The 23551-nt window shown below is 34.7% G+C and overlaps 1 protein-coding gene across 1 annotated transcript in view; it reads right to left on the bottom strand.

Moving 5' to 3' along the window:
• Window positions 1-23551, bottom strand: part of RYR2 (ryanodine receptor 2) — a 279138-nt gene that overhangs the window by 102957 nt on the left and 152630 nt on the right. Inside the window, exons 34-47 of the mRNA XM_060692369.2 lie at window positions 21973-22132; window positions 21636-21722; window positions 17313-17539; window positions 15518-16319; window positions 14796-14996; window positions 13085-13190; window positions 12464-12607; window positions 10556-10829; window positions 9101-9215; window positions 5544-5676; window positions 4960-5063; window positions 4061-4196; window positions 3078-3264; window positions 914-1019 (exon numbers count right to left, since the gene is read on the bottom strand). Of these exons, the coding sequence (XP_060548352.1) occupies window positions 914-1019; window positions 3078-3264; window positions 4061-4196; window positions 4960-5063; window positions 5544-5676; window positions 9101-9215; window positions 10556-10829; window positions 12464-12607; window positions 13085-13190; window positions 14796-14996; window positions 15518-16319; window positions 17313-17539; window positions 21636-21722; window positions 21973-22132 (2782 nt within the window). The remainder of the gene's footprint in view (window positions 1-913; window positions 1020-3077; window positions 3265-4060; window positions 4197-4959; window positions 5064-5543; window positions 5677-9100; window positions 9216-10555; window positions 10830-12463; window positions 12608-13084; window positions 13191-14795; window positions 14997-15517; window positions 16320-17312; window positions 17540-21635; window positions 21723-21972; window positions 22133-23551) is intronic.

Genomic DNA, 23551 nt, shown 5'->3' with positions numbered 1-23551 from the left:
AATTCTGTGAATTAATACACTATAACTTGAAATCTCAAAGAGCTCAACATTTGTTTAAAGATGGGCCTGGTATCATATTCCAATGACGCACTATTAAAAGGAGGTGCCGTTCTCGTGGTAAATATTCCCCTGAAGGATCTGAAGAGGCAATTATAGCAACAGTCATTTCTATCATTTCTATGTCAAAAAAGACAGAAATGAGAAGTTCACATTTATAAAAAGTCAAATTACATATTTAATTTCCCTATGGCTAGAATGTGAAGTGGTTCTATTCTAGCTTAGGTTACTTTATTCCATTCAACTACCACTACCACACTAATATCTATTTACACTCATGTTCTTTCTTTCTTTTCCCCATACAACATCCAATCAAAAAACCTGGTGGTCCAAGTGAAGTAGATTCTTTTCATTTATTACATTTATATGCCACCCATCTCACTGTCAGGCAATAAGTAGGTATGTTGATTCCTAAATTCCATCTACAATAACATTTTGAATTTTAGCATGTCTATATGAACTTTGAAGTTATCTATATCAATACAAATATAAAATGAGGTTCATAGAATAGTTATTTCTCCATGCACTTAATTGTATCTCCCCCTTTATTGTTGTTATTTTTTTCCCTCTCAGCCACATAATTATCTATAATATTAAATTTTCACTAAGTTACACAGAGATAAGATTGATCCTGCTGAAGATTTCATACTCCTGCAAACCATGTCATTACCCAGAATTTGCTGGTATATCTTTTTGTTCATGGGTACCACTATCTCACCCAGAAGTCCATGAATTCAGGAATATGTGAATCAGAAAAAAGGATGAAGAATCACATATTCTGGTTCACATTATTCATTAACACAGATAAGATATAAATTCAACAAAAATAGTAAGTACTAATTACATGAATACTTACATGCATTTCTGGAGCACAGCGGCCCAAGAGATCAATCAGAGCAGCATAAAAAGTCATGATGGCATTTCCCATGTGAACAGTATCATCCTCTTCTTCTACTTCACTTCTGTTTAGTTTTTCAAAGAAATTTAAAAATAGTGAAGGAATAATAATGTCTGTATTAAATCTGTTATATAATGCAACTTTAGTGATACCTATGTTCAATCCTTGGCATAACCAATTAAAACTTAGATTTTACTGATCAAACAAGACAATTAGGATTATAGTGAAAGTTTTGCACAAATTTTAAGCCCTTGGCTTAAAGAATAGGCTTTTTGTTTGGTGGGATTTGGAGAGAGGGCATTTTTGTACGGATATATAATGTCTCTAACTTTTTTTTTTTATCATAAGCCACCTGCCCACAGTCACAACGAGTCTTATTTATTCCTTCTAGGCATTTATATTTTATATAATGGAGTATTCTAGTTTCTACTTTTCAAATATGGTATACAAATCATAAAAATTTATGCCACACTATAAATATAAATGTGTGCATGAATGCGAGAGAAGGGAGGGGGGGTTGGAAATGGAATAGAAATACCCTCTGAATATTTGGGGGAGAATCTAAGAAGTGAAGATATGGTTAACTTTTCATTATGCATTTAATCTCCCCTATTTAGAAAAGACTTAGCTCAGCTATGTCTGGGGGGGGGAACTTTCCTTTTCTCTCTGTTTCTTCTAAGCCACTTCATTTTTAAAGATAAATTCACCTCTAATCATTTAAAGGAAAGTTCATATCTAAGATATGAAGCCATATTTACCTCCAACTGCCACCACATAAATATAAATGTTTAAGGAGCTTTTTAGCAGTAATTACCCATAACAATTCTCTATAGTTCTAAATTACAAAGGGAATAGCATTTAGACTTATATACAACTTCACAGTGCTTTACAGCCCTCTCTAAGCGGTTTACAGAGTCAGCAATCTGGGTTCTCATTTTACCCACCTCAGAAAGATGGAAGGCTTGAGCCTGGTGAGATTTGAACTGCCAAATTGCAGGCAGCCAGCAGGCATCAGAAGTAACCTGCAGTACTGCACTCTAACCACTGTGCCACCACAGCTCTTATGCTGCTGGGAAATCAGACTACAGATTCAACTTGGATCAAAGGACAAAAGATTCTCTGAAAACAGTGGGAACACTATTTGCTCAACAATTATAATAGCTGGTGAACAGAAAAATCCATATCAGTAAAAGGATCTATTGTCAAACTCAATTTCATTGAGGGGCACATCAGGGTTGTGTTTAACCTCGGAAGGCTGGGGTGGGCATGGCCATCTTGATGTCACACATGTTGGGGGCGCCTGTAGAGGTCTGAGCACTCTGCCAGCGAAAATGGGCTCCCGAGCTCATTTTCAGCTGAGACGGCCTCTTGCAACCCTCTGCCAATGATAATGAAGCTCGTGAGACCCACACATGGCCTTCGCAAGCTCAGTTTTTGGCTGCCTCGGCTTCCTGCAACCCTCTGCCAGTGAAAATGGAACTCAGGAGAGCCTCTTTCTTATTTCCTAATAATTGTATTTCAGCAGATTTTGTATTTGACCTGAAGTGTGGCCCTCGTGAGCTCTCTTTTCGCGGGCAGAGGCACCGCGGGCCAGTCCTTCGCTGTTTCCAGGGCAGCCCTGTGGGCCAGATCTATGCACCCACGGTGTGCTGGGATCCGGCCCCTGGACCTTGAGTTTGACACCCCTGATCTGTGCCATAAGAAATTCAGAACACATGGAAATTAAAACATGTAAATTAAATTATGCAGCGTAGTGATTAAACACTATCTGCCTATCTATTATGGATAGGCAGACAGGATATAAACAGGATATATGGCTTACAAATGCTTTTATGTCCATATACTGATTTTGCAAATCTTCTGATCTTGAGGGTTTTTATTTAAAGTAAACAGACGATTCTTATCATTTTTATCATAAATAACATTGTTATGAAAATTCTCAATACAAATTAACATTAGATATTATACTTAAGAAATGTATCAGGCTTTGTGATAGGCCTAATAGAATTTCGAACCAATAAATGTTATTAATGTCATAGACCAGCACCATACAGTTCATTTTAGAAACAATGACTCCTGAAAGAAATTTTATTTAGGTACTAAACATTTCCATTCTACCTACGATGTTTTAGTAGATCCATTAGTTGATGAAGGACCATCTCTTGTAGGATCTTCTGATATGTTTATGGCTTCTTCCATGGCAGCAAGTAAGCCATTTCCACCTTCACCTCTCAGTGCTGGTCCAAAACATTCAGGCCGTCGAATGAGCAGTCTGACTACCACATTAGCATTTTCTTCAACACTCTCTCCTACAATCATATAGAAACTTAACTACTTGATGAAGCCAAAAATCTGGAATTAGTTTCTATAACATATGATTAAAAAGCCCAATATTTCTCTCCCTCCCTTCCCCTCTCTCTCATCCATCCATTGTCTTATTCATTTTGAAATTTGACAATTATATTAGCAAAGAGAGAGAACTTACATACTGCCTGAAGCGCCACTATCTCTAGCCCAAAAGCAAACTTCTTTAGACTGAACTAAACAGTTAAACTATGAAGAGTCTCAGTTAATAACATTAGAAGTTATTCCAGCCACCACATTAGAAGAGCCTCTTCTTGCCTCTTTCTTATTTCCTAATAATTGTATTTCAGCAGATTTTGTATTTGACCTGAAGTCAGCACTTATAAACGTCACAACACAACAGGCAAGTCAGAGATGGATGGAGTCAGAGCATGGTGTCCGAATATTTGAAGTTAGCAAAGTTATAGGGCATGTACTGGAATATGAGAGGAGAAAAAGAATGGATAAACTGAGCTTCATACAGATTCTCAACACAGAAGGATAAAGTTGGGGAGGGAGATGCCAATGGTGTTGGGTAGGGAAGATATGCTATTCACTGAATGATTCCAGTTTTCTCTCAAGATTTCTCTCAGTGCTGCATAGCGACTTAAGAAGATGGTTAAAAAGGAAACATTTATCAAACTATGATGTCATAACCATGCTGGGAAGCAGCACTTCATCAGGTAGATTAATAAATGTAGTTAAGATATAATGGATTAGGAATAGCAAGGTTATTCAAAAACTGTAGAATCTTAACACTACCATTGCAAAAAACAGCAAAACGAAGGAAATCCAGGTATCGTTCTCCTTCAACTGGGTTCCATCCAATATCTGGATAGCCTTTAGAAATTAGTAAAGGACAGTTCTGCAAACCACAGCCAGCCAAGTAGCGGACTACCTAAGAACAAGACAAAATTAAACAATAGAAGCATTTACTGCCCTTGTCCCCCCCCCCCCCAATGTAAATATATTTTACCAATGTCTAGATTCCATAGTCATCTTATAATTTGTTACCCAATTTGAAGATGCCCACTACACATTTCATACTTATAGAATCTTCCTCCCTTCTCCATCCTGGCTCTTTAAATCTTCATCTATAATTCTCAGACTGTCCTTTTGGCCACAGAATCATTATAGTCTTCGCTCCTTTACCTTCAACTCCATGTAAAACTTTCAGCTTAAACACAATTCATTGTATTTACCTTTATTAACAATCTGGTGGTAAATACATCTACAGAAAAAAATTAATGTACTAAATTTCTAAATTTATTTCTATTCTGGAAATATAGTTCTGATTTTTCTCTTATGTTAGTGATCACTTTTTAATGAGCTGTACAATGGGTACTTCTGTCTCCAATTATTTTTCCTCCATGTGTGTGTGAGGAGGGGTCCATATAAGTTAACTACTGTATCCAAAATAGTGGTCCATGATTGGCATTTTTACTGTCAGATTCTGTGGGAATCTACTGCATATTGGACCATAATATCAAAATAATTTTGATTAGATTCTAGGTGGTAGTATGAATTTTAAGTCCTGTCATGTATGGGGTTCTTGTATAAGAAAATTACATTGCTAACAGGTTGCAGACTGCTGTTATTGTATGTTAAAAATATATGCATACTTACAAAATATAGATTCTATAATATTATTTATGATTTACCTTCTCTAAGTCAGGTTCTCTTAAAGCCAGTGCAAGCTCATTATTATCCATTACTGATGCTGCTGCAACATCTAAAGGTGTTGATCCCCGCATGGAAGGAGAAGCTATCAAATAAATTTCAGAAATTGGCAACATGTTAAAACAGCACAAAACCCTGTTAACAAAATACAGTAGCTAAATGAAATTGTTTCAAATTTGAAAACTACAGTTTATAATATACAGCCATGCTTTTGGTGCGTCAATATCATCCAAATAATACAAGATTTGTATTTATTGTACATTAATGCTTTACTCCATATACCAACTAGGCATACATTTTCAGTATTTAGGAGATGTGAGGATGCAGTAAAAATACATCCTTTCCAAGCAGGGTAAACTGCATAAACGGTCAGCCAGTGAATTTAATGGCTGACACGTAATACTAATTAGTAAGAATAATTCATTATTAAGAGGTGTTGGAAGCCTTGAAACATCTTAAAATGAACATACAAAGTAACCATTAATTTGTGAATTCCAAAAAGATTTCACAGCAATAAATACAAAATGGGGTAATGTACTGTAGGGAAAATATAATACATATTTACCAAGTCCAACACTGCTGTTTTCCAAAAGATAGCTTAGATGGTCGAACATGGCTTTCTGATTCTGTCTGCTGATGCGGCAAAAATAACATAGAAAACGACAGCAGTTTGCCACCATCTTAGGAAAGGTGATTTCCTAGACAAACAGTACTATGTTAGAAAAGCAAGAATAGTATATATATAAAAACCTGAGGATTAAGATATTTCCTTTTTCATGTAATTTTCTGCAAAACTACTCAAATACTGTATCTAGATACATATTCAAGAATCGTAAAAATCTTGGTTGCTTAAATTTTGGCTCCATTAAAGTTGGTTCTGTGCATTATAAAATGAAGCCATCACAGGGAGAAAAATCTAAAATGGACACATTGAGGTTTGGTCATAATAATAGGAAAGTTCAGTTCAGTTCAGTTCTATTATTCATGAGATTAAAAATTGTAAACCAAATAATCTCCATCCAAGGAAGATGGTTCATTAGTAAAAACCACAGGATGTGACCTTTATTATCAAGCAAATCAGTGCTGGCTCCACTGTAAAAATTCTCTGGAAGAAGTAGGAGGGCATGAAATATGCATTGTGATCCAAATGTCTACATGTGTGCTCCTGACATTTGAATGCAAGTAATGGATTAATCAGGGTGGATTTGATTTAAATCGAGTTGATTTAAATCACAATTTAAATCATGATTTAAATCACTAGTAAAAAGGCTTGATTTAAATCAACTCGATTTAAATCATAATTTTTAAAGAGCAACTGTCATCTCTGCTACTCCTTTGACCCACTGTTGACTCACCGATAGTCCCAGTGTTGCAGAATATACAGCCTCATGCTACATAACTAAGCTCCATTTCATGCTGAATAAGATAAATTATTTATGTATCTTAAATAGAAAACTATCTTACGATAGATTTTTACCCCAAAAGTTTTTTATTAAAATAAATTCAATAAAAATAAAAAAAAATCCAATTTAAATCAAAAAAATCCAATTTAAATCAAAAAAATCTGATTTTTTTGATTTTTTTTTAAAAAACCATCGATTTTTATCCACCCTGGGATTAATGCAAGAACAGAACTTGTGCTACGATATCATAGAGTGTCATTGTGGCTAACTGAAGATTCCAATGCACTCTGGCAAATTTTTCAACGAAGGAAAATTCTAAGTACATGACCAAGAAAATCCCAGCATCCTAAGAATTTCCTAATAGAGAAAAAGCTAGTTCTGATATTAGGTAAAAAAACCCAACAATCCCATCAAGTATTTGCTCCTTATTGTGGATCTGCTCTCTGACATTTCCAGAATGTTCTTCCCTTTCTCCTCACAAATCAAGCCTGAATTTTTGCTTTAAAAAATCCTGCTCCATATTCTCAATTTTATGCAGATTCTATAGTTTCAGTCCCTCTGCCTTCAAACTTTCCCTCTGCTCAAAGAAAGATTTTTCCATCAAGTTTACTGCCAACGGAAATTTAATTCTAAAATTTGTTATTGGCACAGAGAAAGTTTCCTAGGATCAAAGTATACTTTGGACAAAATGTATTATCTTCTGAAGTAACTTCCACCTAGACCCCATCTATTCATTAATACTCTGCAACTAGGCATGGTATTACCAAAATGATTTTTAAGATCACACTGCAACAGGACTTTCTGTATAAGAGTATATAATCTATGAACAACACCTCAGTGTTCAGACAGAGGACAATAATGGAAGTCTTGAAAGCCTCCTATCTCTACTGTTTCAAGTAATCCCTTCTTTGAAAATGATGTTAGCTCTATCTCTTAGAAAATACATTCTTAACTGCTTCCACTACCAACCCTGTTTTCATACTTTAGAATTAATGCTGAATTTTTCTGAAATGTTTTATTGGTAGATTGCCAAGTCAGCCGATTAAGCTTGCTGACTTTCTCCATCATTATATGCTTGTCCCTCATTAAACTCTGACATGAAATTAAAGTATTGCCTTAACCTTTTCCCCCTTTCTCTCACTATTTCACTGCATAAATGTTTGGCCAGCCCATGCCACAAGTTCTCTTGACAAGTGGTTTCAGTAGCCATTGTTCACAAGACTTTTCCTTATTAAGTAGACAGAATTCAACATACAGTATCTCTACATTTATCTGTAGAGAAGCTTACCTGCAGAAATCCAAAAGGTAACAAATAACTAAAGTGATGTATTTCAATATCCTTTAAAGTAAATGCATACTATAAAATATTAACACATTGAAATGTATGCCAATTAATGTACACATTCCTAAAAATATATCCTGTGTAGACTTAATTTTAATGACCGGTTGAAAAGAGAAGGTACAAAAATATGCTATTGTAGTTTCATTCTTCATTTGCACATATTTCTTCACTTGATCACAGCCAAATAGGATTGTATATTGTATTTATCATTTGGTGGAGGAAGAAATGGAAAAATAAATCACATAGGCATATAATTGTGCATCTAAGTACAAATGTTTGCTAACTAGTTTACAGTATATACAATGGTGATCTGGATAGTTGATAAATGCACACACACACAGCCCAATTCCACTTCCCATCAATATCAGACAGTATATTAGTGTTTGGATAAAGGACCAGTTTAGGGCTAATTATAGTTCTACAAAATAAACTGTCCCCGTAAAGTCTGTATTTTAATAAAATTTGGGCCTCTAATTTCATGAATTGAAATACATGACAATTAGCATAAACATGGATAAATTGGTCTCTACCAGTTTATCATTAAATAGCTTAAACTATCTTCTGCTGCTGCTGCCTGAGAAAAACTTAACTGGGAATTATTTGGTAAGCAAAAAATTTCAGGAGGTCTTCAGTTGAGATACCTGGATGTGCTCATGAGTCAAAGATAGCTCACTGATGGAATTAAACAAAACATTCAATAAGTTCAATACATAAATCAATAGAGCCAGATTGATTCCCAGGGAGAAACCACAATAACAGATTTCTGCTAACCTACAGCTCACAACTGAAGCCACTCAATACATTTTTAATAAGTATAATAAAATAAATGCAAGCATTCTACTTTGAGGCATTTGGTAATAGACCCTTACTTGAATACAGACAACCAATAAATTCAACCTTGCTCATTCCAATAAATTTAAATCTTACCTCCTTTAAGCTACTTCATATCTCTGATGAAATAAGCCACAGGTCAGAAAAGCCTATAACAACTTTGTTACTCTTAAAAAATGCTACCAGATTCTTTCTGACTATTGGCGAGGAGGATAATATTAATTTGCAAGTTTGGAATGGAAAGCTCTTAGTGAAACTAGGTAATAATGTTCAGCGCTTTCATAATGAACTGACAGAAAAATCCATATATAAACCTTTACTTAATATTGATTGCTCTGTTTGCAGCCTGCAAAAAAATTATTTAAACTTATTTATCATTCTTAGACTTAGGCAACCAGGTTATAGATTACCGTTGTTAAATGTGAAAATTTGCAAATAATTTGAATTCCAAATTAAATCAAATAAGATCTGGTCTCCAACAAGAGATAAGCAACTTTGTCTGGCATCAGAGCCAAAATTTAAATGTATATTATGCTTATACATTACCTTTGATTCTCCTCCTCCAAGTACATTCACCATTACTTCCATTACTGTCTCATGCATCCCCAACGCCCTCATAAGATTAGGATGCTGATAAAAAACTTTATTGTTCATAATGTCCCTATTAGAAATAGAAAAATAGTAAAAAAGAAAAAAAGGTAAATTGAAAACTCAGTAAGTGTACATCTACTTATAAAATCCATACCATTTAATGTGGTTTTTAAAAACAAAAAAACTGAAATTTATTCAAAGTATCCCAGAGCAGAAATTCTAAAACTGTAGTCATAAGCAAATCACTGGGGTTTCACACATCACTCCCACTCTGTCTGAACATATCTCAAAGTTCCTAGGAAGGCTTTCTGAACACTCATCCTTCTCTCTTCCTCAAAATAATGAACAATTTTGCATAAATTGGTGAATTAGATTGAACTTGAAACTCTGTGAATTCAAGTGACAGCATAAAGAAAGTTTTTTTTTTTTAAAGGAGTTATGGTTACTGCTTTTCAAATTAAAATGGAGTCCTAAAGTCAAAATATTTGAGAAAAACTAATCTAAAGTACAGGGCAAGGATTTTTTGTTATTTTTAGTTGAAAACTTAAAAGTATTTTCATATAATAATTCAAAAATAAAATATCTTAATATGAGAGAAATGAAAATGACAGATTCAGTTGCAAAAAGTAGGTTTTATATCTCTTTGATTTTTAATCTGAGTTCCACAGTTTTATTCTCTTCAAGGGAAAAAAAGATTGCTATTTTTAATGGCTCATTAGTTAAATTAAGTCAGGGTTGTTCTCTATTGAATATGGATGATACACATTTGTTTCTATGAGAACTTTTAAAAAAATGATACATTGTTGTATAAGCCAGACTTAAAAATGAATATATAAAGAAATGAAAAATGTGATACTGATATGCTTGATTTATAGGAAGAAAGCATTATGGTTTAAGTTGTCTAGAAAACATATACTTTGATCTCAGAAACATTTTCCTTATTAAAAAAAAAGTTAACATATAAAAAAACACATTTCCTATCTTTAAAAATGTGATCTGCCATCTTTCCTATATCTTATCTATATCTTCCCCATGAAATTATCAAATAGTATTTTTTTTTTTTTTTTAGAATAATACTTAGTTTATTCAGGTAAAGTTAAAATACAAAACACCAATATTTTGGTGTTTTATTCTAAAAGAAAGAAAAAGAAATTACCAAATATTATCACATATTCTCAAGGAACCTGGTCATTGTTTGAATTATTTCAATTTGAGTCAGAAGCCAGAAGGAAATAAGTTAGAAATAAGCAGTATTCTAGATTTTTATTTCACATATTAGCCTATTTGTCCAGAATGCAAATTCCTTGAAGCCTATGAGATACAAACTTGTAATTATTAGTCTTCTCTCCTAGTAAGCAACCAAAGGCAATTATATAACTATTAAATTATATGTAGAAAGAAAGGCTTTACCCTAATCCACGAATCATAAGCTTTTCTTCTTCCTTGCCCATCCTAACACTGAGGAGAGAACGGATCTGGCCAAGAGATGCAAGCAAGTTGATGGTATCTTCCACTGATACACCATTTATTGTGTATGTCTTGGGCAAGGCTCGGACCAGGCCACCAACCCCATCATATTGGCGATGTAGCAAAACAAACATGGCCCTCACCAACTCTGGGTCTTCTATTACAGATTCTTGAGCCCAACGTACCATAGTTTCTGATATCAGCTGTTGGAGAGTTGCTAGATGTAGAAAGCATTAAGACAAACATACAACAAGACCTTTTTTTCCACCTTTAATAATAATCATCACATGCTATGCCAAGTTGGATTAGAAATTCAGAACGATGAATTTCTGAAAAAAGCAAATCACTAAATAATACATAATCAAATTAGAAATTATATGTGTAAAAAGTACCGAGTCAATATGGAGGAAAAGAAACAATTGATTCACTAGTTATTGGGCTAGAAAAATTCCAATTTTTTTTAAAGGATAACAATAAAAAAAATTCTTTAAAATAAAATTACAAACTGAAGATAATCATTTAACCAATTAAATTTATAAAGCAAGCGAATTAATGACAATATAATAATAAACTTCTATCCAATAATGATGAGAAAAGGGGAAAGAAAATATGATAAACTGCTGTCATGCAATGACCATCATTTCTATGCATTCGTGTTCCACAATAAAAATTAAATGGTATAAATGTGTAAGATTCTGTCCTGATGGGCTATGGGTCACATTGCAGAAGAGAGTTGGCCTAACTATGAAACTTCCAGAAAAAAAGAAGTAAAGAATTTAGTGTAAGTAAATGCCTCCACGCATCATTTCATTGCCTATCAAAGACCATACACCTACCCCCCTCCCACAAGGCTCCCCTTGAAGAGCACTCAGAGGCTCCAACTGGTCCAGAATGCGGCCACGCAGGTGATTATGGGAGCGACACGGCGCACCCATGTAACACCTCTCCTGCGCGAGCTGCACTGGCTCCCAGTGGTCTTCCGGGTACAATTCAAGGTGCTGGTTACCACCTTTAAAGCGCTCCATGGCTTAGGACCTGGATACGTACGAGATCGCCTTCTGCCACCGATAGCCTCCCACCGGCCAATGCGCTCCCACAGAGAGGGACTCCTCAGGGTGCCGTCGGTCACACAATGTTGACTGGTGACACCCAGGGGGAGAGCCTTCTCTGTGGGGGCACCTGCCCTCTGGAATGAATTGTCCCCGAGATTCGCATGATCCCCAACCTACGTACCTTTCGCCATGCCCTTAAGACTCTATTGTTTCAACAGTCTGGGCTGGCTTAGAAAATGAATTTTAATTGCATGTTTGTAGTTTCTTAATATAAGGGCCAAGTTTTTAATATATTTTAAACTGTTTTTAAATTGTATGGGTATATGTTGTTTTAGTATGGCTGTACACTGCCCTGAGTCCTTCGGGAGAAGGGCGGTATAAAAATTTAAATAAATAAATAAATAAATAAATAAATAAATAAATAAATAAATAAATAAATAAATAAATAAATAAATAAATAAATAAATAAATAAATAAATAAATAAAATACACATGAATGCATCCTTACAAGTGGCAAATTATTCATTTGCTCAGTATTTTGTTAGCCTATCTGAATTCCACTTGTTTTGCATCCCGTCAGTTCAACAAGGATTTGCCAGAAATATAGCTTCTTAGTCAGCACTTTTTGAATGTAGTATTATGTTCCAGAACATGCAGTTATTTCAGAATATTATAAGTTAAAGTACTGAATTTATAGACATTTATTCTGAAATAGATTATGATATCAGAATGAGAGAATTATTAAACTATGTTTATTTTAGATTCAGGTAACAACTAAACCTTATTTTACTTTACTTACATGGTTTCTTGTTATTATCATCAATTAGCTTCTCTGCTTGTTTTTTTTTCAAGTGTGTGACTCTTTCTACAAGATATAGCAGGCGACCTTTAATAGTTAAATCACTGTTTCCATCTAGAATTCCATCTTCATCTAGCTGAATACCTAGACATAAATATCAAATATTTATGACAGAATTAAAACAACTAAACAATATATCTATATTCATTTCCAAGACTAGCTTCAGAACTTTGAGAGCAGTTAGTTAGTTACTTCATTATTTGAAATCATGCCTGGCCATAATTTTAGAGTATTTCAGAAATCAGACTTTTAATTAGGGAAATGAAGTGAATGTTGATTCCAATAAAGCATTAAGAGATTTCAATACAGCTATCCTAATTTGATTAATATTTTCAAGTACATAATTTATTGATGTATAACTTCACATAACTTGTCCTTTTCGGCAGCAGGTTCTTGAAGACAATATGGATACTGCAGTTCTAAAACTGTATTCAGTACAATTTTAAGTGTATTTGTATTAGAATTACATTTCACTCTACCATATTCTGTTGAATAAAACTATCAGTATTTTATTTTCTTTAATATTTGGAGCAGGGACAAATATTCAGAGTTCAGGTTTACCGCAATGTGCCATCAGATCTTCATGAAAATCCAGGAGATGATCCCTTATTTCTTCAGGACAAGGACAATCATTTTTATCATCCTTAAAATTCAGTAGCATGTTGATCTTTAAAAGCAAATATATATATTTGAAGTAATATGCAAGAGATTATATGCAGGTAGAATAAAACATTTACTATAATATTATTAGACACAAGTCATGTTTTGAAACTCCCCATGGAAGGAAAGGATGGAAAGAAGTGCATATATTTTGTTCATTCTAATGAATTATCATTATATTCACTTTTGTACAGCTCAGTAATTCAGTTCCTGTAAGATATATTGAAAGAAATGATGCAGCCACATCTTTGTCTCTTGGCTTGCACTACGACATTATCAATGTCATCAAGGATTCCTTTTAGTGCTGGTTAGAAATTATTTAAATGATGTTCAGGATTTTAAAACTTAAATTAAAAATGGGCACCCTAATTTGTCCCTGTGGTTACATATTAATTTTAATTTATTCTTTTACAAATAGCAAGGCTCACAAATAAAATCTCTTGGCACATACATGATGCTGCATTTTACCAATGGTAACTTCTGTGCATCAGGAAGTTTAAAAGAGAGAAAAATAAGGAACAAAAAAGAGCAACTTTCCAATAGATGTAGTAGGATTTTCCTATTCTTCTTCTCTTAGTACAGGTTCCATGACCCATAACTTGTGCTAAAAGATCCCCATTCAGAGCAAAATAGGGGACAGCATGCTTGGGAGAAGGACTGGAGGGAAGATATCAAAGGTGTCTGTCTCACTCTTTAGAATTTATAGTCAAATTCCAACAACTTGTTTATACAACAGTTAGTAATGAATATACAAGGCACCTTCATATTGCCTGAAGATACATATTTCAAGGATAGAAGAAGAGAATACAGGGTCAACTGAACTCCACATACAAAAGTAGAAAATAAACCACAAGTAGTCCACAGTTCAAAGTTACTATTCTGTTGAAAAAGTAATTTATAACCATTGAATGGTTGTATGTCATGTGATCAGCATTTAAGTGCTTTGCAAACAATGGGCATTTAAAGTGTCACAATCTCCCATGCTTATGTGATCAGCATTTACGTATTTGTACAAACAACCAGAGTTAATGGAAAAGTCAGCAGTAAAATTGCATGTCATGGTCATGTGATGTCTCATTTAACAATCATGGGTAATTCGCTTAAAACACAGGGCAGAAAGTCATTAAGTTCATTGTGATATCTCACTTAGCAGTCACATCACTTAATGATAAAATCTGCCAGTCCCAATTGTGGTAATTAAGTGAGGATTACCTGTATTTATAAACTTTTTCCATTGAAAAGTTAGAAGTATTCAAATTAGAGATGACTAAAAACATGTGCATATAAAAATGAATACATCAGAATTCTACAAAGCTCATCTCACCAAAAGTTTAATGTATGAGGGGTGGTGGTGTCCCCAAACAGAATATTTTAATCTATATTTAGTCATAAACAGTTGAATTAATGTCAGGCCTGTTCCATATTTTTCACGGACAGCAAAAAGTGACTACTAAAACACAATTGCTGAATGTTATGGAAATCAGAATTCTCATTCACCAAAGCTTTTATTTACAGTCTGGTATGCTCTGGTCCAGGAAAATTATTACCTTGTAGACATTTTCTTTAAACTGAACAAACCCCCCAATATAAAAATATTTATTAGATTATCAACCTGCTCCTGTGGTGGGGATCGAAATTCTTTCGTTTTCTTGGCTGTCAGAGCTGCTGACATATTTAAAGCTTGCATAACTTCATTATATCGGAAACGCTGATTTTCTTGAAGTTTTGCTACAAAATCATCTGAAAATGCTACAATGGCTTCTATTCTATGGCGTATCTGGAAGTCACATAGATATTGGAGTAAATGGCACATCTGAAATAGAATTAATAGAACAAAACAAAATAAATGGGGTAACATAGTTTTAAAACTACAATTTCAGATACGGGATATTTCTTTTATTTAACTTGAGTCATTTCTCTTTTTTAGTATAACCTACAGCCATTGTCATCTATTTCTATTTTTTAAACCTTTCATTGTCTCCATTTTAAAATACTGAAAAACTTAATTTTCTGCCTTTATCTTTCCCTCAGCTTAAAATTTTAATTTTCTTTAGACCACATTATTTGTGATTAATGCATTATTTATTGCTTATTGACAGCTTTACCCTGTCAATATTCTTCTTCTTCTTCTCAACATTCTTCTCAGTATGCATATGTTGTAAATATTCTTTTCTATTTGTATTCACTTTTGTTTATGTCCAGAACTTTTTCTTAAACTGCCAACCCAAATTTTTCTTTTTTTTATATTTGTGCGTATATAGGCACATAAATGTGTCTCAGGTAGAAAAATAATCCACAAAATATATGATTACCTATGCATTCTTTCACAATTACCTGTAATTTGACGGGCTCAGGAAGCTTCATTTGAAGAAGTCCTTCTTCTGGAACCTTCTCCCTTCTGATTTCATCCAAACCTGTCTCTAAATTTAGACTTTCTTTAACTAGTTCCTTCACTAATATTCGGGTTTCATCTTCACCGCCGTTATCTTCTTTAAACACACTGGGCTCAATGAGCTGCAAGATATGCTTCAGATCTTCATTGTGGAAGACTCCCATTATAAGGAGAGTATAAAAAAGTTTGATCAAAGGAACGAAGAGAAATTCTGTAGTACCACCTACTGGATCTCTGACATGAAGGCTACCCTCCTGAACTGCTTCTGTCAACATCTCTATGGTTTTAGACTTCAAAATTTCTAGAGGAAATTCAGGACTATATTGGTAGCATTCACTATTAATTCTTACAAAACTGGGAGAAGAAAACTGTATTCTGGGTCGTAAAGATGTACTAAGCCCGATACCTGGTAGGCCATGTTTTTTGTGTTCATCAGGAAACAAAGTAATGCTTTTAGTCTCATCTGTCATTGGGACAATGAATTCATTGTTCATCATCAACCTTGCAGTGGCATAGCTATTAAGGTGAATATCAATGAGAAGTTCATAATAGCCCGCACGTAACAAGCCTGGCATGTATTTGTTCTCAATTGCATAGAGAAGCTGAGATTCATCAACATGGCTGCACATAGCATGTGCAACTCTGTTATTCCCAAGAGCACACACTGCTGAGTATAGTCTGAGAGTATGATAATGAAACTTTAGCAGTTCTTCTTGTTCTGACAGTTCTAAAATATCTATAGACCTGCAATAAAAAAAAAAAAAGGAAAATAATTAAACATAGCAGATTTGAGTTTTTTTGTGTGGAAAGTGCTTTTACATCCATACAATCAGTTTTCTAAAAACAAGTTCACAATTATTATCTTACTAAGTCAGTAAATTGATAAGGCTTACAATCTAGAGAGCACATTTACATATGCAAACATGGAAGCAAGTTTGGTTAGACTTTAACTATTTCCAAAATAGTTTTTTCAATGACTAAGTACAACTCTTTATTGAGTAATTAAGATTTTTCACCAAGAATTTAGTTTCTTTCTTAGCACTTTGATGTATTCAGTAACTATAGCTAATGATGGTTGGATAATATTATTTATCCTTTGGAATTAAAAACAGAGTCTTGAATTGGGAATAACCATGACTAATAGAAGACATCTTTTGCAAAGAAAGACTTAAAAGATATTTCCTGTGATTGATGAACATTAGTTGAGGGAAGCAAAAATAGATTCTGCTGTTAGAAAATTATGGGAAGGTACCTAGAAAGTAGCAGGCTGTTAGTTCACGGCCTTAGCCATGAAAGACAGCTGAGTGACTTTGAACTAGTCTCTCTCAGTCCTACCTCATAGGAGTAGGTTCTTTTGTGAAAAAATAAGAGGAAGAAGTTGTGTTGGATATGTTCACTGCCTTGAGTTATTTGTAAAAATAATGAAGGTGGGATACATAATAAAATTAAAATTAAAAAATTATTTTATAAATATTAATATTAATATTTAATAAAATAGTAAAATAAAAAAAATAGTAAAATAAAAAAAAACAAAACACAGGTGATAAATAGTGTTGGTGTAAACTAGATTTACCTAGTTTCAATTTTCTTTTCCTATTGTCCTTCTTCCCTTTACATATTTGATAGGATTTTATGAATATATACTTACAGTATCCTTTTTTTTTAGATTTATAATTTACCATACACTTAAGGTCAACATCTTATCTCATTTCATCTGTAAATGCAACCAAGGAGTACCTGTTTTCCTCTGGAATGTGAAGGGACATGAACTGCAAAGAATCCAGGCACTGAATTGACCAGCCCTGCCGTTCATTGATTCGTGATATATCTATTTTCAGAAACTGATTTGGCACTCTGCTCCAAAGAACATGTGTCAGAAACTGAACATGGAGACGGGGTGGGCACTGAGGAAGTGGATTTTTGTGCTCACTTTTGAACAAGCCAGCTGACAATGGCATTACATTCTGAAAACAGAGCAAAACAGTAAATGCAGTAAAACAGTACTGCAGTAAATGCAGTAAACTGGAAAAAAATAAACTGTGTTTGAATTGTCATCTTATGCATTCATACATAAAGATCATTCTGTGAAAATGTAACAAATATAACAAACATTCTAGCGGATGAGATGGAAGGGGAAAGAATGCAAGAAAAATAGGTTGACTGATGTGAATGTCCAAAGTTACTTTTGACAGAAATGCCACAATTTGACTATAATCACTCTGTCAGTATGAAAATATGGAGATCTATGCAAACAGAACATGGTCTCTTAGCCAATGTGATTTTAATAGTCCATTATCCATGGATGCTAGTGATTCAAAAAGTTGAAGAGACTTTTTGGATGAGAAGCGAAATGTCTCCAAAGAAAAACAGAAAATCCAGTTGCCTCTTGAAAAAGCACATTTGGGACAACAAAGACCTGGATGACTGAGGATCTCCACAGATAGGAATACCATGGTTTCCTAGGGAGGAGGCAGTTCATTCTGAGACAAAAAGCCCAAAATAAGAAATTGTGCAGTCCCAAACTTGAATGGGGTGGGTGAAATAGGTTCAGGGAAACCACATTCTAAAATCTCTCAGAGTATATCTATTGGGTTAAAACAGGGGTCCTCAAACTATAGCCCATGGATCGAATATGGCTCGCCGAAGCCATTAATCTGGCCCACATGGGACCACGAGGCTACCCCGCCCACATCGCCCCAGCTACCCACGGGCCCACACCTGCCTTCTGGAGGCTGAGGAAGCCAAAAACAGGATGCACGGAGGCCTCAGAAGGCCAAAAACAGGCCCGTTTATGTGCAGCAGAGTAATTCTGGAGGCTGAGGAGGCCAAAAACAGGACACACGGCGGCCCCAGGAGGCCAAAAACAGCCCCATTTTTGGGCAGCAGAATGGTACTGGAGGCTCAGGAGGCCAAAAACAGGAAACGTGGAGGCCGCGGGAGACCAAAAATGTGCCCATTTTTGGACAGCAGAGTGGTTCTGGAGGCCAAGAAGGTCAAAAACAGGACGCCAGAAGGCAAAAATGGCCTCATTTTTGGGTGGCAGAGTTGTTCTGGGGCCGAGGGGGCCAAAAATGGGGCCAAAAATGGGGCCATTTTTGGCCTCCCCCGCTGAGAGAGAGAGACACACAGAGATAGAACACACAAGCAGAAATCCCTCACACACACCCCAAGGCAACCACATCCCTTCACTAACCTTTCCTCCCCCAGGAGCATAACAAATTAAAGTTTAATTTGTGTGTATTGTTTAATGGCTGCTAAATTGGCCACACCCACCCAGCTGGTCCAGCCCGCAAGAATCTGAGGGACCGTGAATTGGTCCCCTGTTTAAAAAGTTTGAGGACCCCTGGGTTAGAAGGTTATAGCTTTAGTCTGGCAAGGTTCAGTCTATTACGTTTAAAAAGGTAAAGAACTGGACTCTATTGGGTTGTATTGTGTCACCTTTGGACTTGGACCTGATATTGCATGGAAGGAAAACCATTGTCCTATAATCCCAATGAACTGAGGTACTATATATATATATATATACATATTTTAATGCTGACACAGAATCAAACCTTTCCATTAACTGAAGAGTTATCAATAGAAGAAAATATTTGTGGCTTAGAGTTGAATTGTGGGGTCCTTGATGCTCTCTGAGCTTGGTTGTTTTCTTGTAGACATTTCGTTCTCCACAGTTACCTAATTGGATAATGAAACATCTGTAACAAAACAACCAAGCTCAGAGAACACCAAGAATGCCTCTAAAGAGTATATCAAACATGATAGCAAAATCTGGTTTGGAATGAAGCTATCAATAACCAGTCTATGTAAAGTATAACATGGTATTCTTCTGGGCCATTTGGCAGGATTAGATCTTGGAAAAAATAATTTTGCAATTATTCTAGTTGTTCTATTCCAAGAAGATGCCAGACTCTACTTTGACACTTATTAATTGTTAACCAATGGTATCCTACTGAACTCCACTTTATTCCTATGTTGTGTAGTATCTGCATGAAACCATTTAGCTTTTCCAAAAAGCTTTTTCTGAAAGGGATTGTACTCTCCCAGCAAAACCAGTTCACAGATTGGGAATGCTCCTGAATTTCAGCTGTCGTTTGGAGATTTTTTTTTTCAGTATTAAAACCAGTGTATCAATTATGATCTTCCTGAGCATATAAAAATATAATTATCACACCCTGATAACAATATATCTTAACTATTGAAATATGTTTTATATAGGACAATCCTTGAAAAGTGTCTGACCATTGCTTGTGGTAGAGAAAACAGCAACCAATCTGGTAATCATCACAAAATATAAATAGGGTATATTTTTTCTGTGTGGCTCCTAGTCTATGAAATAGGCTCCTACTCTTTATTTAGGATGATGGTAAAAAACCACTCTTTTGCCAAATTTTTAATTATGTTTGATTTTAATTATTTTTAAAATTGCCATTATTGTCGTAAGTATAGGAATAGGAGTGGCAAAAGCTGGAGGCAGAGTTAAAAAAGGATCAGCCTAGAATCTCTAAATAGCCACAAATTAAATCCAACCTCTCTTGAATTCTGTTGACCCTTATTTAACCATAAGCAGATGTTAACCATTAGTTGAAAAGATACTTGGGTATGATTAACAATAAATCAGTTTAACTGGACCTTCATTGTGGATCTGATATTTCATGTCTGACAATAAGCCACTTTAAGGGATGGAATTACGAAAAGGCATACATTCAAGTACAAATACTTAACTAAACAAACAAAGAAGAAACCAAAAGTTCTGATTGATTCAGATGTCAGAGAGTACTTTGGTGATAATCTGACTCCTGAAAATACACTTATTCTGATGGAAGTCTGAAAATTGAAGAATAACATGCTCTATGGTTGTGTGGCTAACTACTTCTTCAATAAAAGAAGTCAGACTTTATCTCATATCAGTGTAGTGATAAAATACCACAGAGTCATTTTGGATAGTGAGATCGGCAGCATATAAATTTAATATATAAAAATAAAAAAGCTGATCTGCCAGATGACCATTAGATAAAAGTATGACTTATGTCTTGATAGTATACTAGTTGCAGGGTTCCAAGTAACACCCCCAACAAAATCAAAACTCCAAAGCAGGCATTTTCCTCAAAGCTTGAATTTATTAGAAATACTGGCACATCTGGGAAAACCCGAATCTGAAAATCCCCGGGTTTTCCCCACCCAGAGTAAAGTCAAATTTCCTTTTCCTGCATCAACATGGGCATCACATGGTACAATCAGGTCACGTCCCAACTTGACTCCCAGTCACGCCTCCTCATGTGTAGGCTGAACGCCCAACTCCCAAGGGAAAAACTGTTGTTATGGCTATACACCTCACACTGTCTCCATCCACTCCCCTCCCATTCCCACAGCTTGCCCATCCACCGCATGTGGCAGCCCTGAAGATCCAAATTTAAAAATGTCAGCCCCTCCAGGGCTGACAGTAGTGCTATTTCAATAAAGATATTTTAATTAGGTCTATCATACATTGGTGATACTGGAGTTTATGAAGTCTTTTTCTTTTTAGAGATTACCTTCTCACACTTTCAGGAACCTTTCCTGTTTTTAATTTTCTTGTTCAAAGGACATGAAACTTTTGGCTATGGTAAATTCCCAACCAGAACTATATATGGATGAAGAACCACGTGTCTTCTGAAGAAAGATTATGATGAACAGATTACTTGAATAAGTTAAATAGTCACGGAAGGTTTTTTTCTTTAAAAAAAATAGAGGTTATAACCCCACCAATTTTTCTCTTGTTTTAATATAAAACCAGAGCTTGGCATGGTTTCTATTGTCATAGGAGATAAATGGGAGATCTAAGAGAGAAGGGAATCCATTTGATTATGTTCTGTTACTGATTTTGTATATAACCCTGCATTTATTCAAGGTTTTCCTGTCAATATAGCTGATGGATAATGAGGAACTGAGAAAGGAAATGTCCACACTTCTACCAGTAGATTAGGAAAAAATTATTCCACTGTTGTTACCATTGTAAAAAGTTGGAACCAGAGTATCAGGAATGTTTTAAATACAGTATACTAAATGGGTGATAGTTACCTTTATTCGTCCCAACTCAAATTGGAAAACATTAGGGCTTGTGGCTTGTGCAAATACTGCAGGAAATAATTTAGTACTTGGTTCTACCTAAGTAAAAAACAAATAAAAAAGAAATAAAATAGTATAAATCAAAATAGGTATAAAGATAGTTTGCAGACAAGAACCTTATTAAGCGAAGCATTTGCCACAATGAAGTTATAAATTTTTCATAAGCTACTATCCAAAACTAAAATTTGGGGAAATTACTATTTTCTTTTCAAATATAATAAATATGTTCTTTTAAAAAATAAATCAGATTTTGTTGGGCAACCTATAACCAAGGGAAAAAAATCATTACCTGATAATAAGTGCTTAATTCTTTGCCATTGGTAGTGAAGGATAGGATACCAGTTGCAACATCAACCAAGCAACCAATCTCTAATCCATTATTATTGCGTCCTTGCCCTGGACTCATGTTTTCTCCAGCACACACCATATAGCAGTTGCTTCGTTTGATACTGCATTTCAAAAGGTTGAGAATAGGTTAATGTTACAAGTTCCCAAACTCCATTAGGCTCTGCCATATCTGTGATCTATCCAGTTCTCTTCCATATTGAGACATATTTGCTCACCAACGGGAAATTCCCACTAATACATGTGTAGAGCATTTCCAAGCAGAGAGAAGATAAAACAGCATGTATAGTTTTCTAAGAGTACTACAGGTATTAGATATTCTTCATGATGACAGTTTTAATGTGTTTTTCTTTAAATCTGCTAATGCTCTCATGGGACAATTTGTAATAGTTATTAATGAATACTGCAAGCAAGCAAATAAATACATACAGCTAAAATTAGACTTATTTTATTGCAATTATATCAATGATAATGAATGCTTAACTCACATGTATTACACTAGGACTTCACAGAGATCTAGCTCTAGGTTGCATATAATGGCTTTTTTCAGTCAATTATTCAAAACTTCATATATCAGAAAATAATACAGTCATGAATGTATTTATTAAGCAAAAATAAATAAATATCTAAGAGAGTGCTCCTTCCTTGCCCCTTCCATTTAAGTGGCTTGTATTAATGTAGAATTCCTTCTCAAATAAGAACTAGAACACTCTATTTTAATGTCAGTTATAAACGAGGATGCAAGAAGGACTGTTAACTAATAAAACCCAGAATTCCCTAGATGAGATAAAATGAAGAGCTCTAATTTAATAAAATCTAAAAAATAATGTGATGCCCACTAGAATAAGGGGGAGAGGCAAAGGAAAGAATTCTTATCCAATGCTCAATCCATTCTGGATGAAGCTAGAAACAATGGTTAGATAGGGTTTTTTTTTCATAAATCTCTCTGGCATATTTAGATTTGCATTTAATTTTAAAAATAAACAATAGACGAATATTAATAAATTTCATGAGCAGACATAATGATAACTACAATTCAAATTTAAATTGCATATCTTTCTCCAAAGGCCATCGCTACTAGACTAAACAAACCACCTAGTAAGGCTGTATTACTATTAACATTCTCATCTTTCCTATTATCTATTTCCTTAGCTTCTTATGATTATTTCTTTGTTGTTTGCATCGTATGATTTATTTTGATTGTTTTTATTTAGTATCCTATTATGATTGATGCTGATTGCTCATTTAGTATTCTATGACTATCACTGAGTGTTGTATCTTGTGATTTATTATGATTGTATTATGATTATGATCATGATTTATCACTTGTTTCTTGTACTGTATGTACACTGAGAGCTTATGCTCTGGAGACAAATTCCTTGTATGTCCAATCACACTTGGCCAATAAAGAATTCTATTCTATAAATAGAAGGGAGGATGGAGAGAGCCATTGTGGCCTACACCGAGATGCACACTAACCCTTTCATTTGAGAGTGCTATGATTGGGATATTAGGCTATTATG

The sequence above is a fragment of the Pantherophis guttatus genome, chromosome 1 (assembly GCF_059756535.1).
Source record: "Pantherophis guttatus breed Tessera chromosome 1, ASM5975653v1, whole genome shotgun sequence".
Taxonomy (NCBI): Eukaryota; Metazoa; Chordata; class Lepidosauria; order Squamata; family Colubridae; genus Pantherophis; species Pantherophis guttatus.
Note: the sequence above shows the minus strand (reverse complement) of the source record. Positions and strands in the feature narration are given on the sequence as shown.